This window comes from Macaca thibetana, chromosome 6 (genome assembly GCF_024542745.1).
Source record: "Macaca thibetana thibetana isolate TM-01 chromosome 6, ASM2454274v1, whole genome shotgun sequence".
In the NCBI taxonomy this organism is placed as follows: Eukaryota; Metazoa; Chordata; class Mammalia; order Primates; family Cercopithecidae; genus Macaca; species Macaca thibetana.
The window spans coordinates 30,552,612-30,568,979 of record NC_065583.1 but is presented as its reverse complement, the minus strand read 5'-3'; the positions used below and the strand labels follow the sequence as shown (position 1 = coordinate 30,568,979).

Here is a 16,368-nt window from a genome sequence, read left to right as displayed (position 1 = left end):
CTCTGTCTCAAAAAAAAAAAAAAAAAAAAAAAGAATCTTCCAGACTTTTCACAATGGTTCTTCAATAAGTCTGTCATTTTAAGAGAGAACAGAAGGGATAGAGTTAGGATAAAGGCAGCCAGCATTGTAAGCTGTGGAAAGAGGATGCTGGGCAGACGCTCCAGAGCTGTACGAGAAAGAGAGAGAGAGTGTGCGTGTGTGTGCATGCATGCGTGTAAGTGGAAAGCTGAACCTCCTAACTGTGTACTCCAAGAGTCTGCACAAAGGGTAAATCACCTGTCTTACAGGGCCCCGGGCCTTCCTGACCCTTCTTTCTCCCCCAGGGTTGGAAGCCCACAGACCCAAAGGGCTGAGTCATAGTGTGCGGAGGTGCCTGGCCCCTGGTAGAAGGCAACAGGGCTGGCAAAGAGCCCAGGCTTTCACAACGGTCGGGTGCCTGTGTGCCCCAAGTCGGGGAAGTCACTAGCCCAGGAATTTGCATATGTGAGCGAGAAGTACCCTCTGCTCCTGCCCCTCGTGCATCCCCAAGTGACTCCAGGGTACCTAAGAGATCTGAACAGGTTCTGTGTCTATCACATGGTAGCAAGTGACAAGACAGAAAGGGGGCAGCAGGTCAAGGCCGGGGGCCTGCCCGTCCACTCACCGTTTCATTGGCATGGCTGCTGTTCTCTGGTGGAGAACTCTGCTCCTCAGGAGTGACCACTTCAAATTCAGAGGAGGTGCCCTGTGCAGAAAGGAAGTCAGGTGCTGACCGAGAGAAAAACAGCTCAGCCCTCCTCTGCGGCCCTGCGGCTGAGAGCAGCAAGGGGGACAGAATCTCTTCCCACTTTGAGTTCACAGGGACCGTTACATATCATCTCACATGAGATCACAAAGCAGGATTCTCGACAAGCCTGTCATAGCCCTTTACGTAATGTGAGGTCATATCCCCTCGATGGCCAATCCTCTTCTGTAGAAGGGAGATGTGGGATTAGCTGACCTTGAGCCAGCAGCACTGTAGGATTGCATTTTTTAAGGCCATGTACTTTTTAAATGCTTTCATGAGCTCTATTATTTCTCACAGTGACCCATGGAGTGGCTCAGAAGGTTATATCCTCTTTGGAAAGATGAGGAAACTACAGTATACAGTTGGTTAATGCAAAAGCAGGGACCGAACCCAAGACTGCAGATCCAGCATTCCTGCCACAGCCCCAGAGTTGTCTCTTAGGCCCAGATGTCTCTGATCGGTTTCCCAGAACACAGATGGCAGCTGTTACAGCCACCACCAAGCACGGCCCTGTGCTGGCCTTCCCAACTCCGTCCTGGAGATCCCAGAGGAGTGAACTCATCTGAGAGAAGTCCCAGAGACGATTCAACAAATCTGGAGACTCTTTCAGGATTCAACCAAATCCAGGGTGGCCAAGGAATCCCAGATTTTTTTCACATCTTTCCGTCATTCAACCAACCAAGATGCCAATGGCCCACCTGAACCAGCCGTTAGCTCTGGGATCCGGGATTTCCATGTCCCCCTTAAAACCGGTCTGCAGCCTCCCTTCATCCCAGAAAGGGGCAGGATAGATGAGAGGAGTCAGTGCTCAGCTTCCGGCTGACCCTCAGGGCCACCAAGAACTCACCTCTGGCTCTTGGCCCTGCCCTAGAAAGTCTCTCTCCTCCATCTACATTTTCCCATTACCCACGTAACCTCAAAACAGGTCCTTCTTTCCCTGCACCTGACCTGTAGGATAAGGATGCTGAACTATACAATCCCTTGTAGGATACCAAGCAAAACTTCTCCAGCCAGAGCTGTAGATGGTTTCTTTCTTTCTTTCTTTTTTTTTTTTTTATGAGAGGGTCTCACTCTGTCACCGAGGCTGGAGTTGTGGCATCAACATGGCTCACTGCAGCTTTGACTTCCTGGGCTCAAGTGACCCTTCTGCCTCAGTCAGCCTCCCAAGTAGCTGGAACCACAGGCACATACCACCACACTCGACTACTTTTTTTTCTTAGAGAGATGGAGTCTCTCTATCCTGCCCAGGCTGGTCTCAAACTCCTGGGTTCAAGCAATCCTCCTGCCCCAGCCTCCCCAAATCCTGGGATTATAGGCATGAGCCACTGTGCCCAGCCTGTAGAAGATAGTTTCTGAGCCCTCTTTGAGAATGTGAGCTCCATGTCACATCTGTCTGTTTTCCTAGCACTGTGCACACTCAGTGATACTTAACAGTATACAACTTAGTAAGTGAGAAGAATTCCTTGTACATATCAGGGTCTTCCTGGTAAGTTTTAACTATGACCTTCATTTCAAAATGGGGAGGCTGAGGCCCCAGAGGGCTTGCGATGGACTTGCCCAATATCACCCAGTGAGTCGGAACACAGTTTCTTGACCTCGACCCTCTTTCTTTATGTTCTTGTATCTGTCAGTAGGACCTTGAGGTCCATCCAGACAACCTCCACCCATGACTCCAAATAAAACTTACACTGGATGGAGGCTTCTGGACTGGTGCTGGCTTGTCACTGGGGCACGCAGGGGCTGTGGGAGGTGCTGTGACATTTGAGTCCTTTCCTGGAGGAATGAAGAGAGCACAGATGAACTGACTGGGAAGGGGAAAAGCCCAGGTACCACCCTCACAAGGACAGCCCTTGACAAAAGAGTTCTCAGACAGGATTCCCCACTTGAGTCTAGGAGAATGGGAGGTGGTCTCATCAGGGCCAGGTAGTCTGGGAAAATGGCCTGCCGTGGAGTGACAGAGCAGAGCCTCAGCAGAGAGACCATGCTCCCTGGGCTTACTGGGAAAATCCCAAGTTGGCTGCTGCTCCTTGCTGCCCCAGACAGGCCTCAATGATAAAGACAATGATTTACAATTTTAAAAGTCTTTATGCATCTATTATCCCAGCCATTCTCATAAAAGCCCCATGTGCCCATTTTAAAGGTCAGGACACTGAGGCTTGGGAAGGTCATCAACTTGCCCACAGCCATATGGCCAGCAATTGCAAACTCAGGACTGAGCCTTGGACCTCCCTCCCTGACTTCCTGCGGTTCTTGCTGCAGGGAGCTCCTTGAAGGTACCTTCACTTCTCACTCTGGGAGTGGACCTGGCACCAATCAGGAACTCAGGAACACTGCCAAATAGACAAGCAGAGGGTGGAAATGCCCACTGACTGAAGCACAGTGGACTCTGAGACCATCAGTTTCCTCCATTTGTCCATTCAGCAAATGCAACCACCAGCCAATAGAAGGCTGTCACATTGGCCTGGGCCAGACACCATGCAGTAGAGCTGCAGCAGGAGGCATCTGAGTCCAGCTGGGGTGGGGATCATTTCCATCCTGGTCCCAGACCTTGCCCTGGACTTGGAGACATGCCAGAGTAATGCACACTCTGTATGCATGGTAATGCCTCTACCATACATAGGACTTCAAACCCGAGTCACAGTCACCCTTTCCTTTAACAGGCAGCACACGTAACCTTACATCTGAAATACGCTGCAGCAGGCTAACAGGCAAGTCCAGCTTCTTCCCGGGCCTTAGCTTCCCTAATTGTAAAATGGAAGCGCAGGCCATGACCAGGGAGCTTTCAACTCATATGCCAGCTCCAAGTGACAGGGAGTAACTGCTTAGAGCGCTATGCCTGGCGCATAGTAGCTGCTCATTAAATATTTGTTCACTAAATATGTTGATAAAGCCCCCAGGCCACAGGTCTGCAATGCAGTCAACTGTTGTGATCTATTACTCATGTCTGCTGGGGCCTCAGGAGTGCTGAGTCACTGGCTATTTTTAACAAGATTGTTTTGAAGTCCCTTCCAAATCTGACCTTCTGGGGGGATGTGGCAGCCAAAACACGAATGGAAGGGTAGCCTGTGACCTAAGGATACACCAGGGGATGTGGGTTTTGGCATAAGAAGGGAGTTCACTGTGAAGGATTTGGGCAGTTTAGTTTCAGGGACAGTCAGAGGTACCCAGACTCCTCATACCTGTGAGCTCAGCCAGGGGATCGAAGGAGCCCAAGGAGGGAGAAGGTGGTGGGAGCAGCTCATTGTCCTTCACTAGCTCCTCTGCCTTCTGCCGGAGCCTGGTCGCTTCCATCTGGGACTCTTCCAAAAGCTCCCCTAGAGGTATTGGGGAAGAGGAAGCAAAAGCATTTATTCAGTTCACTGTGCTGCTTCTCCCTGTCCCAGGCCCCTAACCCTGCTGCTGCCTGGCTTCCGAGGCTCCAGGCCCTGGACTTCACTCCCACCATTGCTCTGTGGGCCAAATGGGACAAACTCCATGCTGGCCCACCACAAGAAACAGGCTAGAGCAAGGAAGAGGGCCCAGCAATCAGGGGACACAGGAGCGGAAGGAATCTATGAGAAACTCCTCGCCCCGCCCCCCCACCAGCATTCTCTTTCTGCCCCACTCCCTTCACACCCAGCCAGGGGCCCCCCACCCTACCACCATAGCAGCCGGGGCTACCCACAGCCTGAGCCTCCAGGGCAAAGGGCTGCCTGCAGGGTGGAGACCTTGGATAATTCCAACCAGCCCTCTAGGCCTCCATTTGCCTTCTCCTACAAGCGGAGATGGGGAAACTTGACTCCTCCCTCCCCAGTCGGCTATCCCAAGCAAGGATCTGCAAGCAAGGAGAAAGCATTTTAAAAATCAGGGAGCCGTGCTCCCCTCTAAAACTTGAGACTAGAAAAGGGAGCAGCAAGGCAAAGGAAGAGTTTCAGGAGTGTGGAAGAAAGAGCCCCCTCTGGATGGGAAAATCGATGAAAGCCTTGCCTGGAGGAGAAGGGGATACAGCAACTGGGTGCTGAGGCACAGGGACTGTCGGTCATGTGGAGGGAGGTGGGGTTGTTCTAAAGTGGGGACGGCTTGAGCAAGAGCCAGGAGAAGAGAACTGGGGGATCTACCACCTCCTTGCTTCAAGCCAAACTCTGTTCCCTGCTCCAACACCTGGGAACACGTGCCCCAGTTGCCCTGGTGATGCCAGCTCTCCCCATCTCTCATGCCCCAGAAAGAGGAGGCCATTCTAGTTCCATGGCCACAAACTGGGCCTTCCAGCCCCCTCTCCCTGAGCCCACACCTCCCTCTTGGACCTGAGTCCTGTCATCCTGGTTTCAGGGTGCTGAGGAATCGGGGTTGGGAATACTGTCACCATGCTACACGGTGCATAGAGACAACTGTGAGGCAGGAGCCAGTGCTGGGCCAGGAGGGACGGGGATGACTTGGGCAGAGGCATATGCCAGCTTCATTCTCCGCTGCTGGTAGACGGACTGGCATCACACTCTGCAGGGAGGGGCGCTCGCAGGGAGGGGACAGGGTCTGCTTTACCTAACATCTTTATCCCTTGCATTTTTTCCTTCAGCCGGGAATTCTCCTTCACTAGGCGCTCAAAAGCTGTGGATGCCTCTCCTGAGGGCACGCTGCCCCCAGGGTCGTAGATCCGGTACGGTCCTCTCCCTTCCATGAGGGTAGCTCAGCCCCTGCCGTGGTGCCCGCCTGGCTGTAAGGACAACAGCAGCATATCAGCAGGCTGGCCAGGCCATGGGGGCATTCTTTGCAGAGAAGCTCTACTGTGTCAATGCCCCAGAAGGCAGTCCCCCGCTTTAGGCTGGTCTGACCATATTACAGCAAAGCAGGACAGTCACCTCCTTTTATCTGGACACTTTGCGTCTATTAATACAACCTTAGAATGGCATTAGTTTCTCTTAGCAGCCTCAATGCATTGTTGACTTGTTTGGAACAGGAGTCCAAATAAACAGTAGGGTGCAATGTGGGATACAAGAAAGAACCTGGACTTGGGGAAAAAAAAAACCAAATCTGAGTTCACGTCCTGTCTGTGAGGTCCAGAAGAACAGGAATCCCATATGTTTTACCCATCATTGCATCCTCAGAGCCTACCACAGTATTAGCTATGAATTTTGCCCAATAAACACTAACTCAATTAAAGGCCTAGCCATTAATTTACTACGGGATTGTGGGCAGTCCCTTCCCCTCTCTGAGGGAGGGAAATGAAAGTCTTAAGTTAATTCAGTAATCTTTAAAGTGAAATGCTTGTACCCTAAGGGATAAGCAAGTCAACCCAGTCCAAAGTTCCATTTTTATGTGTATCATCTTCTTCAAAAAAAGAAAAGAAAAAACACCCTGACTAATATTTAATACACCGTCACCCTCCTCCGTGAGTCTCATATCATGTATGGTCTGTCCCTTGCAGTTCTAAGGAACAGAGAATTTTTCATCAAACCACTGTCTATTTGCGCACCAAGGTTTTTTTAGTAATCTGTTCAGTTTCATCTGCTTTATGTCATTGAAACCAGTTGGAAAGGTGATTTTAGAATCCTAGCTCCGTGACTTGGCAGAGCAGCTCTCTGTCCATCCACTCATCCATTCAACAATTACTTACTGAGCATCGACTCTGTGCTAGGCACCCGTCTGGGTGCTGAGGAATTATCAGCAAACAAAACAGACAAAACTGCTTCATGGAGTTTATAGTCTAGTGGTGAAAGCAGAGGAGGGTGGTGGGGAACACATTATTTCAGGTGATCAAAAAGTCTATGGACAAAAATTTGGCAGGGAAGGGTGAGGCAAGGAATTTCATGTTAAATGCAGCTGGCACGAAAGGCCCCATGGAGAAGGAGCTATTTTAGCAAAGACCTGAAAGGGGTGAGGGAACTAGCCATGAAGATATCTGAAGGAAGAACACTCTTGGCAGAGAGAACAGTAAGGGCAGAGGCCCTAAGGCTGAAACACCGAGCCAGCCTCCAGCCCTCCAAACAGCTCTCCAGCATGAAAGGGCCCCCAAGGCCTCCACTGGGGACCTCAGAAGGGTTTGGGGGCTCGGCATCTTCCTCCCAAGGTCACCACCCCCAAGACAAAAACTGTTTCATCAGGAATCCTCAAAGACCCTCCCAAGTCCACACCATGCTCCGCGGGTCCTTGGCTCTGCCAGGCGACTACGACCGTACCACCCTGTTCCCGGAATGGAAATGAAAGATCAGAGTGAGAAAGGATTAATGGCAACACCACCATCCTTGAGTCATCTCCTTGCCAGGCACTGCATTAAACCCTTCAGATATACAATCTTGGTGGAGCTGCACAGTATCTAACATGCATACTAATCTATCTGCATTTTACAAAGAAGAAGCTGAGGTTCAGAGAGGTTAAGTAACTCAGCCACGATGACCCGGCCAGCAATAAGAGCCAAGATGCAAAGTCAGCGCTGCCTGCTGTGACTCTAACCCCCACCACACTCACACAGCCAGGATACAGAGCCAGAGGGGCAGACAGGGAGTTCAAGCCTGTTTGTAGGGCAGCACCACGCTATCGGGTCACCTCTGGGCAGTTTCCCTTGCCCTGCAGCATGAGAACCAATAAGGACTTTTCCAAGAGCATCCATAGGATGGATTGGGCCAGACCAGAAAGAAAAACGAAGCTCTGATGAGCAGGACCCCCGCTCCCAAAGACTGACAGACACAAGATGAATACACCATGTGGGAGGCACCCACACCCTGCTGAGCCCGAGAGGCAAAGGACGGCTACCCACACCCCCATCACAAGTCATCACCCGGCTTAGGGGCCACTTGTTTTTAACCTGAAAGGTCAATGTTCTACAGCAAAGCACAAAGCACAGATGTTTCCACTGAACTAAGAAACAGTGTGGGGGCAGCACTTAGCACTGTAACTGGCACAAAGTAAAGTACTCAAAAACGTTGACAGATGTTGGGGGTCCTTCCCCTCTGCTCGCCTCTGTCCTCACGAGCCTTGCCACCCGGTACAGCATGTGTCTGACTGGTGCGGGCATTGGCCATCCGGCTGGGAACTTCCTGAGGCAGGAGCATACTCTGCACATTTTTATATCCTGTCGGGAGCACAGGAAGGTGGGCCTTCCTTGAGAACTGCTTGGAGTTCAAGAACAGTGAAACAGAGGACTAGAAGGGGCCTGGAGCCACCTTGCATGAAAAGGACAGCAGTGTCCTAGTTCCTGTCCACCACTATGCATGCACCCCACGTGGAACTCACAGTCAACACCACAAGAAGGCGTGGGGAATTTCTTACTCAATGTCTGCCTTGTCCTGTAGATTAGAGGCTGCATCAGGACAGAGAGCAAGTCCATTCTGTGTGCCAGGGTATCTTCAGAGTGGCCCAGAGTAGGGCCTCGGCAAACCTTGAATTCAGAGAAGTCAGACTGAAGGGAACGAGCCCTTGACCCTGAGCCCGCCTCCTGCAAGGCCATGTCCAGCATCCCAGAGAGAGCCTAACCCTGACCCACTGACCAGATGCACTTGGATACCCAGACACTTCTAGAATCGGGGCTGGGCCAGCCATGCTCCCTCAGAGAGGCCCAGATGTAAGGTCAAGGGACAAAGCAGGATGCAGGATGTGGGAACTGAAACCCACCCCATGTCCTCTGAAACACGCAACACTCGGTTTCTCTTGGCACTGGGGAGTCAACAGGGAAAGGGGTTCATGAGAAGCAAAAAGGGGGCAGACAGAGCTATGCTCCCCTACTTTAGCCTCAGGGGGCACAGCTTGGGGAGAAAGAAAGGCAGCGGGCAGAGGACACGCAGGAGAAATATCCTATTGTGGGAAAACCCTCTCTGGAGATCAGAGGAGCCGCCCCGGAGGGCCTGGACTTCTGGAGGAAAGAAAGACAAAGAGAGAAACAGGGAATTTCCAGGTCCTGCTGACTTCATGCCCAGATGGTCAGCGGCAGTCCCTGGATGACCACTGGGCAGACAGGAACTCTCCCTCTGATCAGTGAGGTTTTTATAACTTCTAGAGAGAGGACTCATTCTCAGGATGACACAGCTGGAGGGGACTCTCCAAGGGCAATGAGGCGAATCCTGCATTATCAGGTGGAGAGAAATGCGCCCAGAAACACTCAGTGGATGAGGGGCTGCATGAGAACATGATGACGGCATGTACTCCCCTCTGCTGTCCTCAAACCACGAGTGTGTTTTCAAAGGCGAAAAGGAACCACTGACCACTCCCCTCCATACAGCAGTATCTGGAGTTCAGAGCCCAGGAGTCCTTGGGCATGAGCTCATCTGATTCTCACTCATGGCACAGGCAGTGCAGCAAGGCAAGGCCCTGAGCAGGGAAGGCCAAGGTCACAAAGGAGTCAGGATGGAGCTGGGACCAGAAGATCCCTGCTCTCCCTCCAGGGTGCCCACAGCCCATCCTCCATTTCCCTTCCTGCCCAGCAATCCAATGACACACCACAGGCCCCCGCCACATCTTCTCGCGGAGTCTCTATCCACCTGGCCTGGTTCCACAAACTACAAATCAGCAGGTGCTCCACCAGCAGTGGGACTCCAGCCCGCCTTGCCCAAACCAGAAACAGCTGGTGGTATAGAAGCAGCCAGCGCAGACTTTCTTCCAAAACAAGACCTCAGCCAGGGGGGCCTCCACAGCCCGCCCCAGAGGGGCCCTGGGGCTGCCCACCGGAACCAGAAAGGCCCAGTTTGGGGGCAGAAAGGGGCCCAGACAGACTGCAGGTCAGGCAACGACCACAGAGCGTGAAGATGGAAGTGATGCTGCTGAAACCGAAGGAGCCACCCACTAGCAGGCAAGCACTTGTGGGTGGCAGGGAGGCAGTAGTCTCCAGGACTCAACTCTCAGCCCTACCCCAGAAAGAGAGGGGTGTGATAGAGACTACATTCAGAATTAAATTTACATTCCAGCTTTTGCACTGAAATGCTTTGGTCTGTCAGATTATCTTGCCATTAGCCATGTTCTGGTGGCTGCGTAGTGGGGTGGCCCCAGACCCCCCAAATGATATTCACTTGCATAGCCACTAACATTTGCAAAATACTTCATCGTGTCCCAAGCATTGTTTTTCCATCTGATTATCACAAGAGCCCTGGGAAGAAGGCAGGGCTGATACCTGCATGATGGATAAGGAAACTGAAGTCCAGCTTGGGGACTTAATCAGCCCAACTGAATGCCTCTGGTCACTGGCAGCATCCTGGGGTCAGCTATCCCTGCAACCCTGGAGCAGGCGATGCCCTCCCTGGCCCAGAGGGAAAAGTGGAAGCAAATCTCTGGTACAGGGAGGTGGAAGGTCATGGAGGCCAACATCTACCTCCCCAGCAGAGGCAAAGGCTGCCAGGGACGCTGGCAGGTGGGCTGGCAGAGGGGGCATAGGGAAGGGTCTCCAGGAAAGACGGCACAGAACAGAATGTCAGAGAGGTCTGTCCTAGTGTCTACTCCGCTGTGTATGGAACCAGGGGCTCATTCCCTCACATGCAAGGGGAGCAGCATGGGCCACAGAGAACCCGGGTGATGGCTAAAGCTGGCCTCAGGATCAAGAAGACCCAAGCCTCAGGAGCTAGCAGCAAGCTGCAGAAAGAGAGGGAGCCAGCACCATGGAAACATCGCTGCCCTGGAGGCAGGAAGAAAGGTCCACACAGGGAACGTGCTCAAGGCCAACCTTGCAAACACAAGGCCTGAGAGGGGGCCTCACCTGTACTAGCCTCAGCTCCGTACACCCTGTGGGCTGTGAGACCCTGGACCAGCCACTCACCTTTCCTGAGCCTCAGTTGCCTCATCTGTAAAACAGGAGTAATAATAGAACCTACCTGATAGAAGATCAAACAAATCAAATGAAACAATGTGTATAGTTGGACGGGAATTCTCACTTTCTACTTTATGCAATACTCCCTGATTATCTGATTTAACAAGAAACACATCCTTGTTTTATAATAAGATTTCCAAAATAATAAGCATATACAGTAACTAGCTCAGTACTTGGCACACAGCAGATGCTTAACAAAAGGCTGAGGCAACCCCACAACCGTGCCCAGCTGATCTAAGGGCCAAGGCTTTTCCCATATGTTCCCTCCTTTAACAGGGGATTTTAGGCTCTTCGTTCAGCTCAGTAAGCTAGGTTCTGGCCTCCACTTATTCTCTAGTGATCTCAAATCACCATTTAACTGTGGTTCAGCAGGGTGCCCGGGCACACCACAGCTAGTGAAGATGTAGCTATAAGATGCCCTTGAACCACGATGCCACACTCACCAACGACTGAGAATCTGAGCCTCATTTCCTCTGTTGTAAACGGGAATATCCTGCAATTCCACCCAAGGATGAAAGGAAGTGAGACGCCATGATATCACATTGCACACATAGACAAAAAACTGTCCACATATTTGTGTTATGATGACCTCCAGTCCTCCCCCACCAATTTCCAGGCTGGGGAGACTGCAGCCTCAGGCCCATCCATCAAAGGCCAGGTTGGATTTTTCGGGCAGTGAAACCACTCTGTTCAATACTGTAATGGTGGACACCTGCCATTCCACATTTGCCCAAACCCACAGAACATGCACCACCAAGAGGGAACCCGGATGTAAACCATGGACTCCAGGTGACAGTGGTGTCCATGTAGATTCATCAGCTGTAACAAATCTACCACTCTGGTAGAGGATATTGATAATGGGGGAAGCTATGCATGTTGGGGGTGGGGGGCGGGGCGCAGTATATGGAAAATCTCTGTACCTTCATCTCAATTTTGCTGTGAACCAAAACTGCTCTATAAAAAATACGGTCTTTAATTTAAAAGAGAAAAGGACCAGGCTGCGCTCTCCTGATGGCTGTCAGGTTCACACATCAGTGAGGACACTGCACCTACTTGAGACAGTGTGTATTCAAGGGCTCCACCCTGGCATCCTCACCAATAAGGAGCCCAGACTTAACTCCTCCGTCCTTGCAATCAACTGAGCAATAATGAGGCTGCAGGCACAGAGTCTCATATAAACAGCTGGGGCTCCAGAACTGTGGGATCAAGCCAACGTACACTAGGGTAAACATCTTAACCCTCACTAGGCCTCAGTTACCTAAAAAGAGGGAGCTGCAAAAATAGTAATAACATGGGGGGTTGCACAGACAATCTTTAAGGCCCCTTCTAATTCTAACATTTCAGGATCTGAAATTTATTAGCACTACTTTCTTTAACCTTTTAACCTTAAGACGGCTCCAGTTCCCAGCTCCAATCCCTTCTAAGGCCCAGGTGGATTTCCCTAACCCAGCAGTCCTCCCATAAGAGCTTTCATGGGTGCTATCCCCTCCCCGAGTGCAGTCAGAGACCCTCAGCTGACATCCACAGCCCTGTGCCAGGTCCTCCCCTCCTGCCTAACTTGTACCAGGCTCCGGCCGAGCTTGCTCTGTGTTCCTCAACATGGCACATATCTTCCCATGTCCTTCATTCTCCCCTCCCCTGAGTCACCCACAAAGGAGGCCCCACTGTCTCCACTCAGCCTCCGAGGCCCAGGTTACACACCACCTGCTGAACACCTGAGCCAGAATTCACACTGCAAAAGAGGACGGGAGAGCACCTAACTAAGCCAGAGAGAGGGTGACAGTTCGTTAGGTGCTACCCTATGCCAGGGGCTGGGCTGCACCATTATGCACATGACCTCATTTTCTTCTTGCCACAGAGATGGAAATTATCATCCACACATTCCAGCAAGGAAACCAACAGACGCGGTACATGGATGAGGAAGCAGACTCAGAGAAGTTAAGTCATTTGCCTGAGAATACACAGCTGGTTAGTGGTAGAACAAATAATGCAGCCTCAATCTGTCAGATTCCAAAACCGGTGCCCTTTCCACTGCTCTGCACTGCCTGGAGAGGCGGCAGGCTGACGCTCAGAGGTAGGAAACCAGACCTGCTTTCCAGTTCTCCAGAACATGCCCCAAGTTCCTAGCCCCTGCCTTTGTATGTCTCTAGCTTTATATGCAACCAGGTGGCAATCTGCCCCTCATCACCTGCAGTCAACAGGGTTTAGAATCTCAGGCTGGAAGGGAGCTCAGAGGACATTCCATCCTGTGCTTACCCAGTCCTCTGAGGAGCCCAGGGACTCCAGCTGGCCAACTTCAGCAATCCAGATCTCACCAACTTCCTCCCCAAAACAATTCCTGGGGCAGCCAGCACTGGCTATAGTTAGGCTGCTCCCAGTTCTGTTTCTACTGGCCCTTCTCTCCCCTCTGTGGTCCCCTGGAATAAGGAACAAGATGCCCATCTTCAGCAGGACAACCCTGAAGACATGTGGAACCTGCAGCCTTCTCTTGAGGTTGATCAGCCCTTTCCCCTGTACTGTTCCACATAGGGGCTGCCCCCTCTCCAGCCCCCCACCAACCCTCTACCCCACACTAGCTCTAGCTGGTTCTAGCACTGGACCCAACACTCCAGGTATGGCTTGCCTGACCAAATGCAGTGACTTTCACCTCCACCCTTTTAGGTAGTATATTCCTACTGAGGTAGCCTGAGTATACATTTGCTTTTCTTACAGCTGAGTCACCCACTGAAGAATGTCCTTTCTCAATGACAACAACCTGCATGTATGCCTAACTGGTGAGAACAAAGTTCTCGTGTAGCAAAGTGTGCTTGAGGGCTGGGTGCGGTGGTTCATGCCTGTAATCCCACACTTTGGGAGGCTGAGGCGGGCGGATCACCTGAGGTCAGGAGTTCGAGACCAGCCTGGTCAACGTGGCGAAACCCAGTCTCTACTAAAAATACAAAAATTAGCCAGGTGTGGTGGCACACTCCTGTAGTCCCAGCTACTGGGGAGGCTGAGGTAGAAGAATTGCTTGAACTCGGGAGGCGGAGATTGCAGTAAGCTGAGATCATGCCACAGCACTCCAGCCTGGAAGACAGAGTGAGACTCCATCTCAAAAAAAAAAAAAAGTGTGCTTGAGGAGGTGTGACTTACCTAACAGGGCAGAAGTCTGATTGATTCAGTAATGCCCTATGTAGGAATCCAGAGATCTTTGCATCAGTACACACAGAAGCTGGACAAAAATGTGCACTGCCACATGCTTTGTAATAGACATTTTTGCTATTCTTGAATGTCCATCAAGAAGGGACTGGTTAAACAAACTACCATTCATTTCATGGAATACTATACAGCCATCAAAAAGAACAGGGTAGATTGCTTGGCAGTGATACAGGAAAATGCCCATAAAATACAAACCAAAGTGCAGATTTATATGTGTAACAGGACGCTATTTTTTTCAAAAACACGTAACTGTGTGTGTGTGTGTGTGTGTGTGTGTGTGTGTGTGTGTATGTATGTGTACGGAATCTTAAATGTGCATAGAAAAAGGCCTGGAAGTCCAGTGCTTTGGGAGGACAAGGTGGGAGGATTGCCTGAGGCCAGGAGTTCAAGACCAGCCTGGGCAAAAAGCAAGATCCGGACTCTATTAAAAAATTTTTTTTACATTAGTGGAGCATGGTAGCCCATGCCTGGAGTCCCAGCTACTTGGAAAGCTGAGGTGGGAGGATCACTTGAGCCCAGGAGTTCAGGCTACAGTGAGCTATGATCATGCCACTGAACTCCAGCCTGAGTGATACTCTTGTCTCTTAAAAAAAAAAAAAAGAAAGAAAGAAAGAAAAGAAGAAAAGAAAAAAGTCTCAAAGGATACATACCAAACTGCTACTAGTACACTGCTCTACAGAAGGACCTGGGTAAGGAACTAAAACCAAAAGAAACTTTTGCTTTACCTATGCTATTTTAACTTTTTACATGGGAAAACTAGTCCTGTTCTTATACAATTACAAAATTAATTTTTAAACACAGTGGGGACAGAGGAAGGGGAAAGGAAGGAGAGAGAAGACAACTGTCACTTTTTTACTTTATATCTTTTGCACTGCTTGAGTTTTGGGGGGTTTTTCCCCAATAATCATGTGTTATTTGGTAATTTTTTTAAAGGGAAACTTTAAAATATTTTTTTAAAAAAATTTAAGTGAGCTGGGTGCAGTGGTGCATGCCTGTAGTCCCAGCTACTCCAGAGACAGAGGCAGGAGGATAGCTTGAAACCAGAGTTTAACCCTGTAACACCCCTGCCTCCAAGAGGTAAGATGCCAATTTTGGGGATTCCCCTTACACAAAATACGGTGGAAAGAGGGTTTCACAGATTCAAATCCAGGCTATGATCCCTTCCCGAATGACTCTCGGCAGGCCTCACTTTCCTTGTTTTTCCCTATGGAAATGTTGTGAGGACCAAGTAGGAACCATAGAGTTCTCTGTAAACCTTAAAATGCTACCAGACAGGAGCAATAATGGCTGTCAAGGAGCTAGAAAGGAAAAGGCTGGATAGGGGCTGAGGTACTCAGATAAAAGCCAAAGATGCCTTGTGTTAACAACAAAAAGCTGAAAGCTACCTAAAATGAAGAGGAAAATGAATAAATACACTGTGGCAATTTCCTATCAGGGAATACTATACAGCAGTGAAAAAAGATGAGCCACAGCTGGAGATACGAATGGAATAATCTGGGTCTCGCTCTGTCGCCCAGGCTGGAATGCAGTGGCATGATCTCAGTTCAGTGCAACTTAAACCTCCCGGCTCAAGTCATCCTCCCACCTTCCTTCTCAAGTAGCTGGGACTACAGGCATGCGTCACCACACCCAGCTAATTTTTGTATTCTTTGCAGAGATGGGATTTCGCCATGTTTCCCAGGCTGGTCTCAAACTCTGGGGTCAAGAGATCCACCTGCCTGCTCTGCCTCCCAAAGTGCCAGGATTACAGGCATGAGCCACAGCGCTCAGCCTAAATAACGTTTTCAAATATAAAAAAACCTATGTATTATTTAGGGATGCACACATTTATTAAAAAAAAAAAAAAACTTTAAAGAAATGCAAGAAAAAAAAAAGCCACTAAATTCAGAACACTTGTTTCTTGTTGGTGGCTGATGAAGGAGAAATTCGAGGTGATTGGAAAATGTGTTATTTCTTTTTTTTTTTTTTTTTTTGAGACGGAGTCTCGCTCTGTCGCCCAGGCTGGAGTGTAGTGGCCGGATCTCAGCTCACTGCAAGCTCTGCCTCCCGGGTTCACGCCATTCTCCTGCTCAGCCTCCTGAGTAGCTGGGACTACAGGCGCCCGCCACCTCGCCCGGCTAGTTTTTTTTTTTTTTTTTTTTTTTTTTTTTTTTTTTTGAGACGGAGTCTTGCTCTGTCGCCCAGGCTGGAGTGCAGTGGCCGGATCTCAGCTCACTGCAAGCTCCGCCTCCCGGGTTTACGCCATTCTCCTGCCTCAGCCTCCCAAGTAGCTGGGACTACAGGCGCCCGCCACCTCGCCCGGCTAGTTTTTTTTTTTTTTTTTTTTTTTTTTTTTTTTTTGAGACGGAGTCTTGCTCTGTCGCCCAGGCTGGAGTGCAGTGGCCGGATCTCAGCTCACTGCAAGCTCCGCCTCCCGGGTTTACGCCATTCTCCTGCCTCAGCCTCCCAAGTAGCTGGGACTACAGGCGCCCGCCACCTCGCCCGGCTAGTTTTTTTTTTGTATTTTTAGTAGAGACGGGGTTTCACCGTGTTAGCCAGGATGGTCGCGATCTCCTGACCTCGTGATCCACCCGTCTCGGCCTCCCAAAGTGCTGGGATTACAGGCTTGAGCCACCGCGCCCGGCCTGGAAAATGTGTTATT

The 16,368-nt window shown here is 50.5% G+C and overlaps 1 protein-coding gene across 7 annotated transcripts in view; it reads right to left on the bottom strand.

Annotated features, from left to right (window-relative positions):
• The window catches only part of TNIP1 (TNFAIP3 interacting protein 1), a 52,838-nt gene that overhangs the window by 30,166 nt on the left and 6,304 nt on the right, over positions 1-16,368 (bottom strand). For 4 of the 7 annotated variants that reach the window (XM_050793655.1, XM_050793653.1, XM_050793654.1 and 1 more), the window contains exons 2-5: positions 5,285-5,456; positions 3,946-4,080; positions 2,454-2,539; positions 644-724 (exon numbers count right to left, since the gene is read on the bottom strand). In XM_050793655.1, coding sequence (XP_050649612.1) covers positions 644-724; positions 2,454-2,539; positions 3,946-4,080; positions 5,285-5,420 — 438 coding nt within the window. In that variant the 5' untranslated portion in view covers positions 5,421-5,456. The remainder of the gene's footprint in view (positions 1-643; positions 725-2,453; positions 2,540-3,945; positions 4,081-5,284; positions 5,457-16,368) is intronic. The other 3 variants (XM_050793657.1, XM_050793658.1, XM_050793656.1) reach the window with 1 other exon arrangement.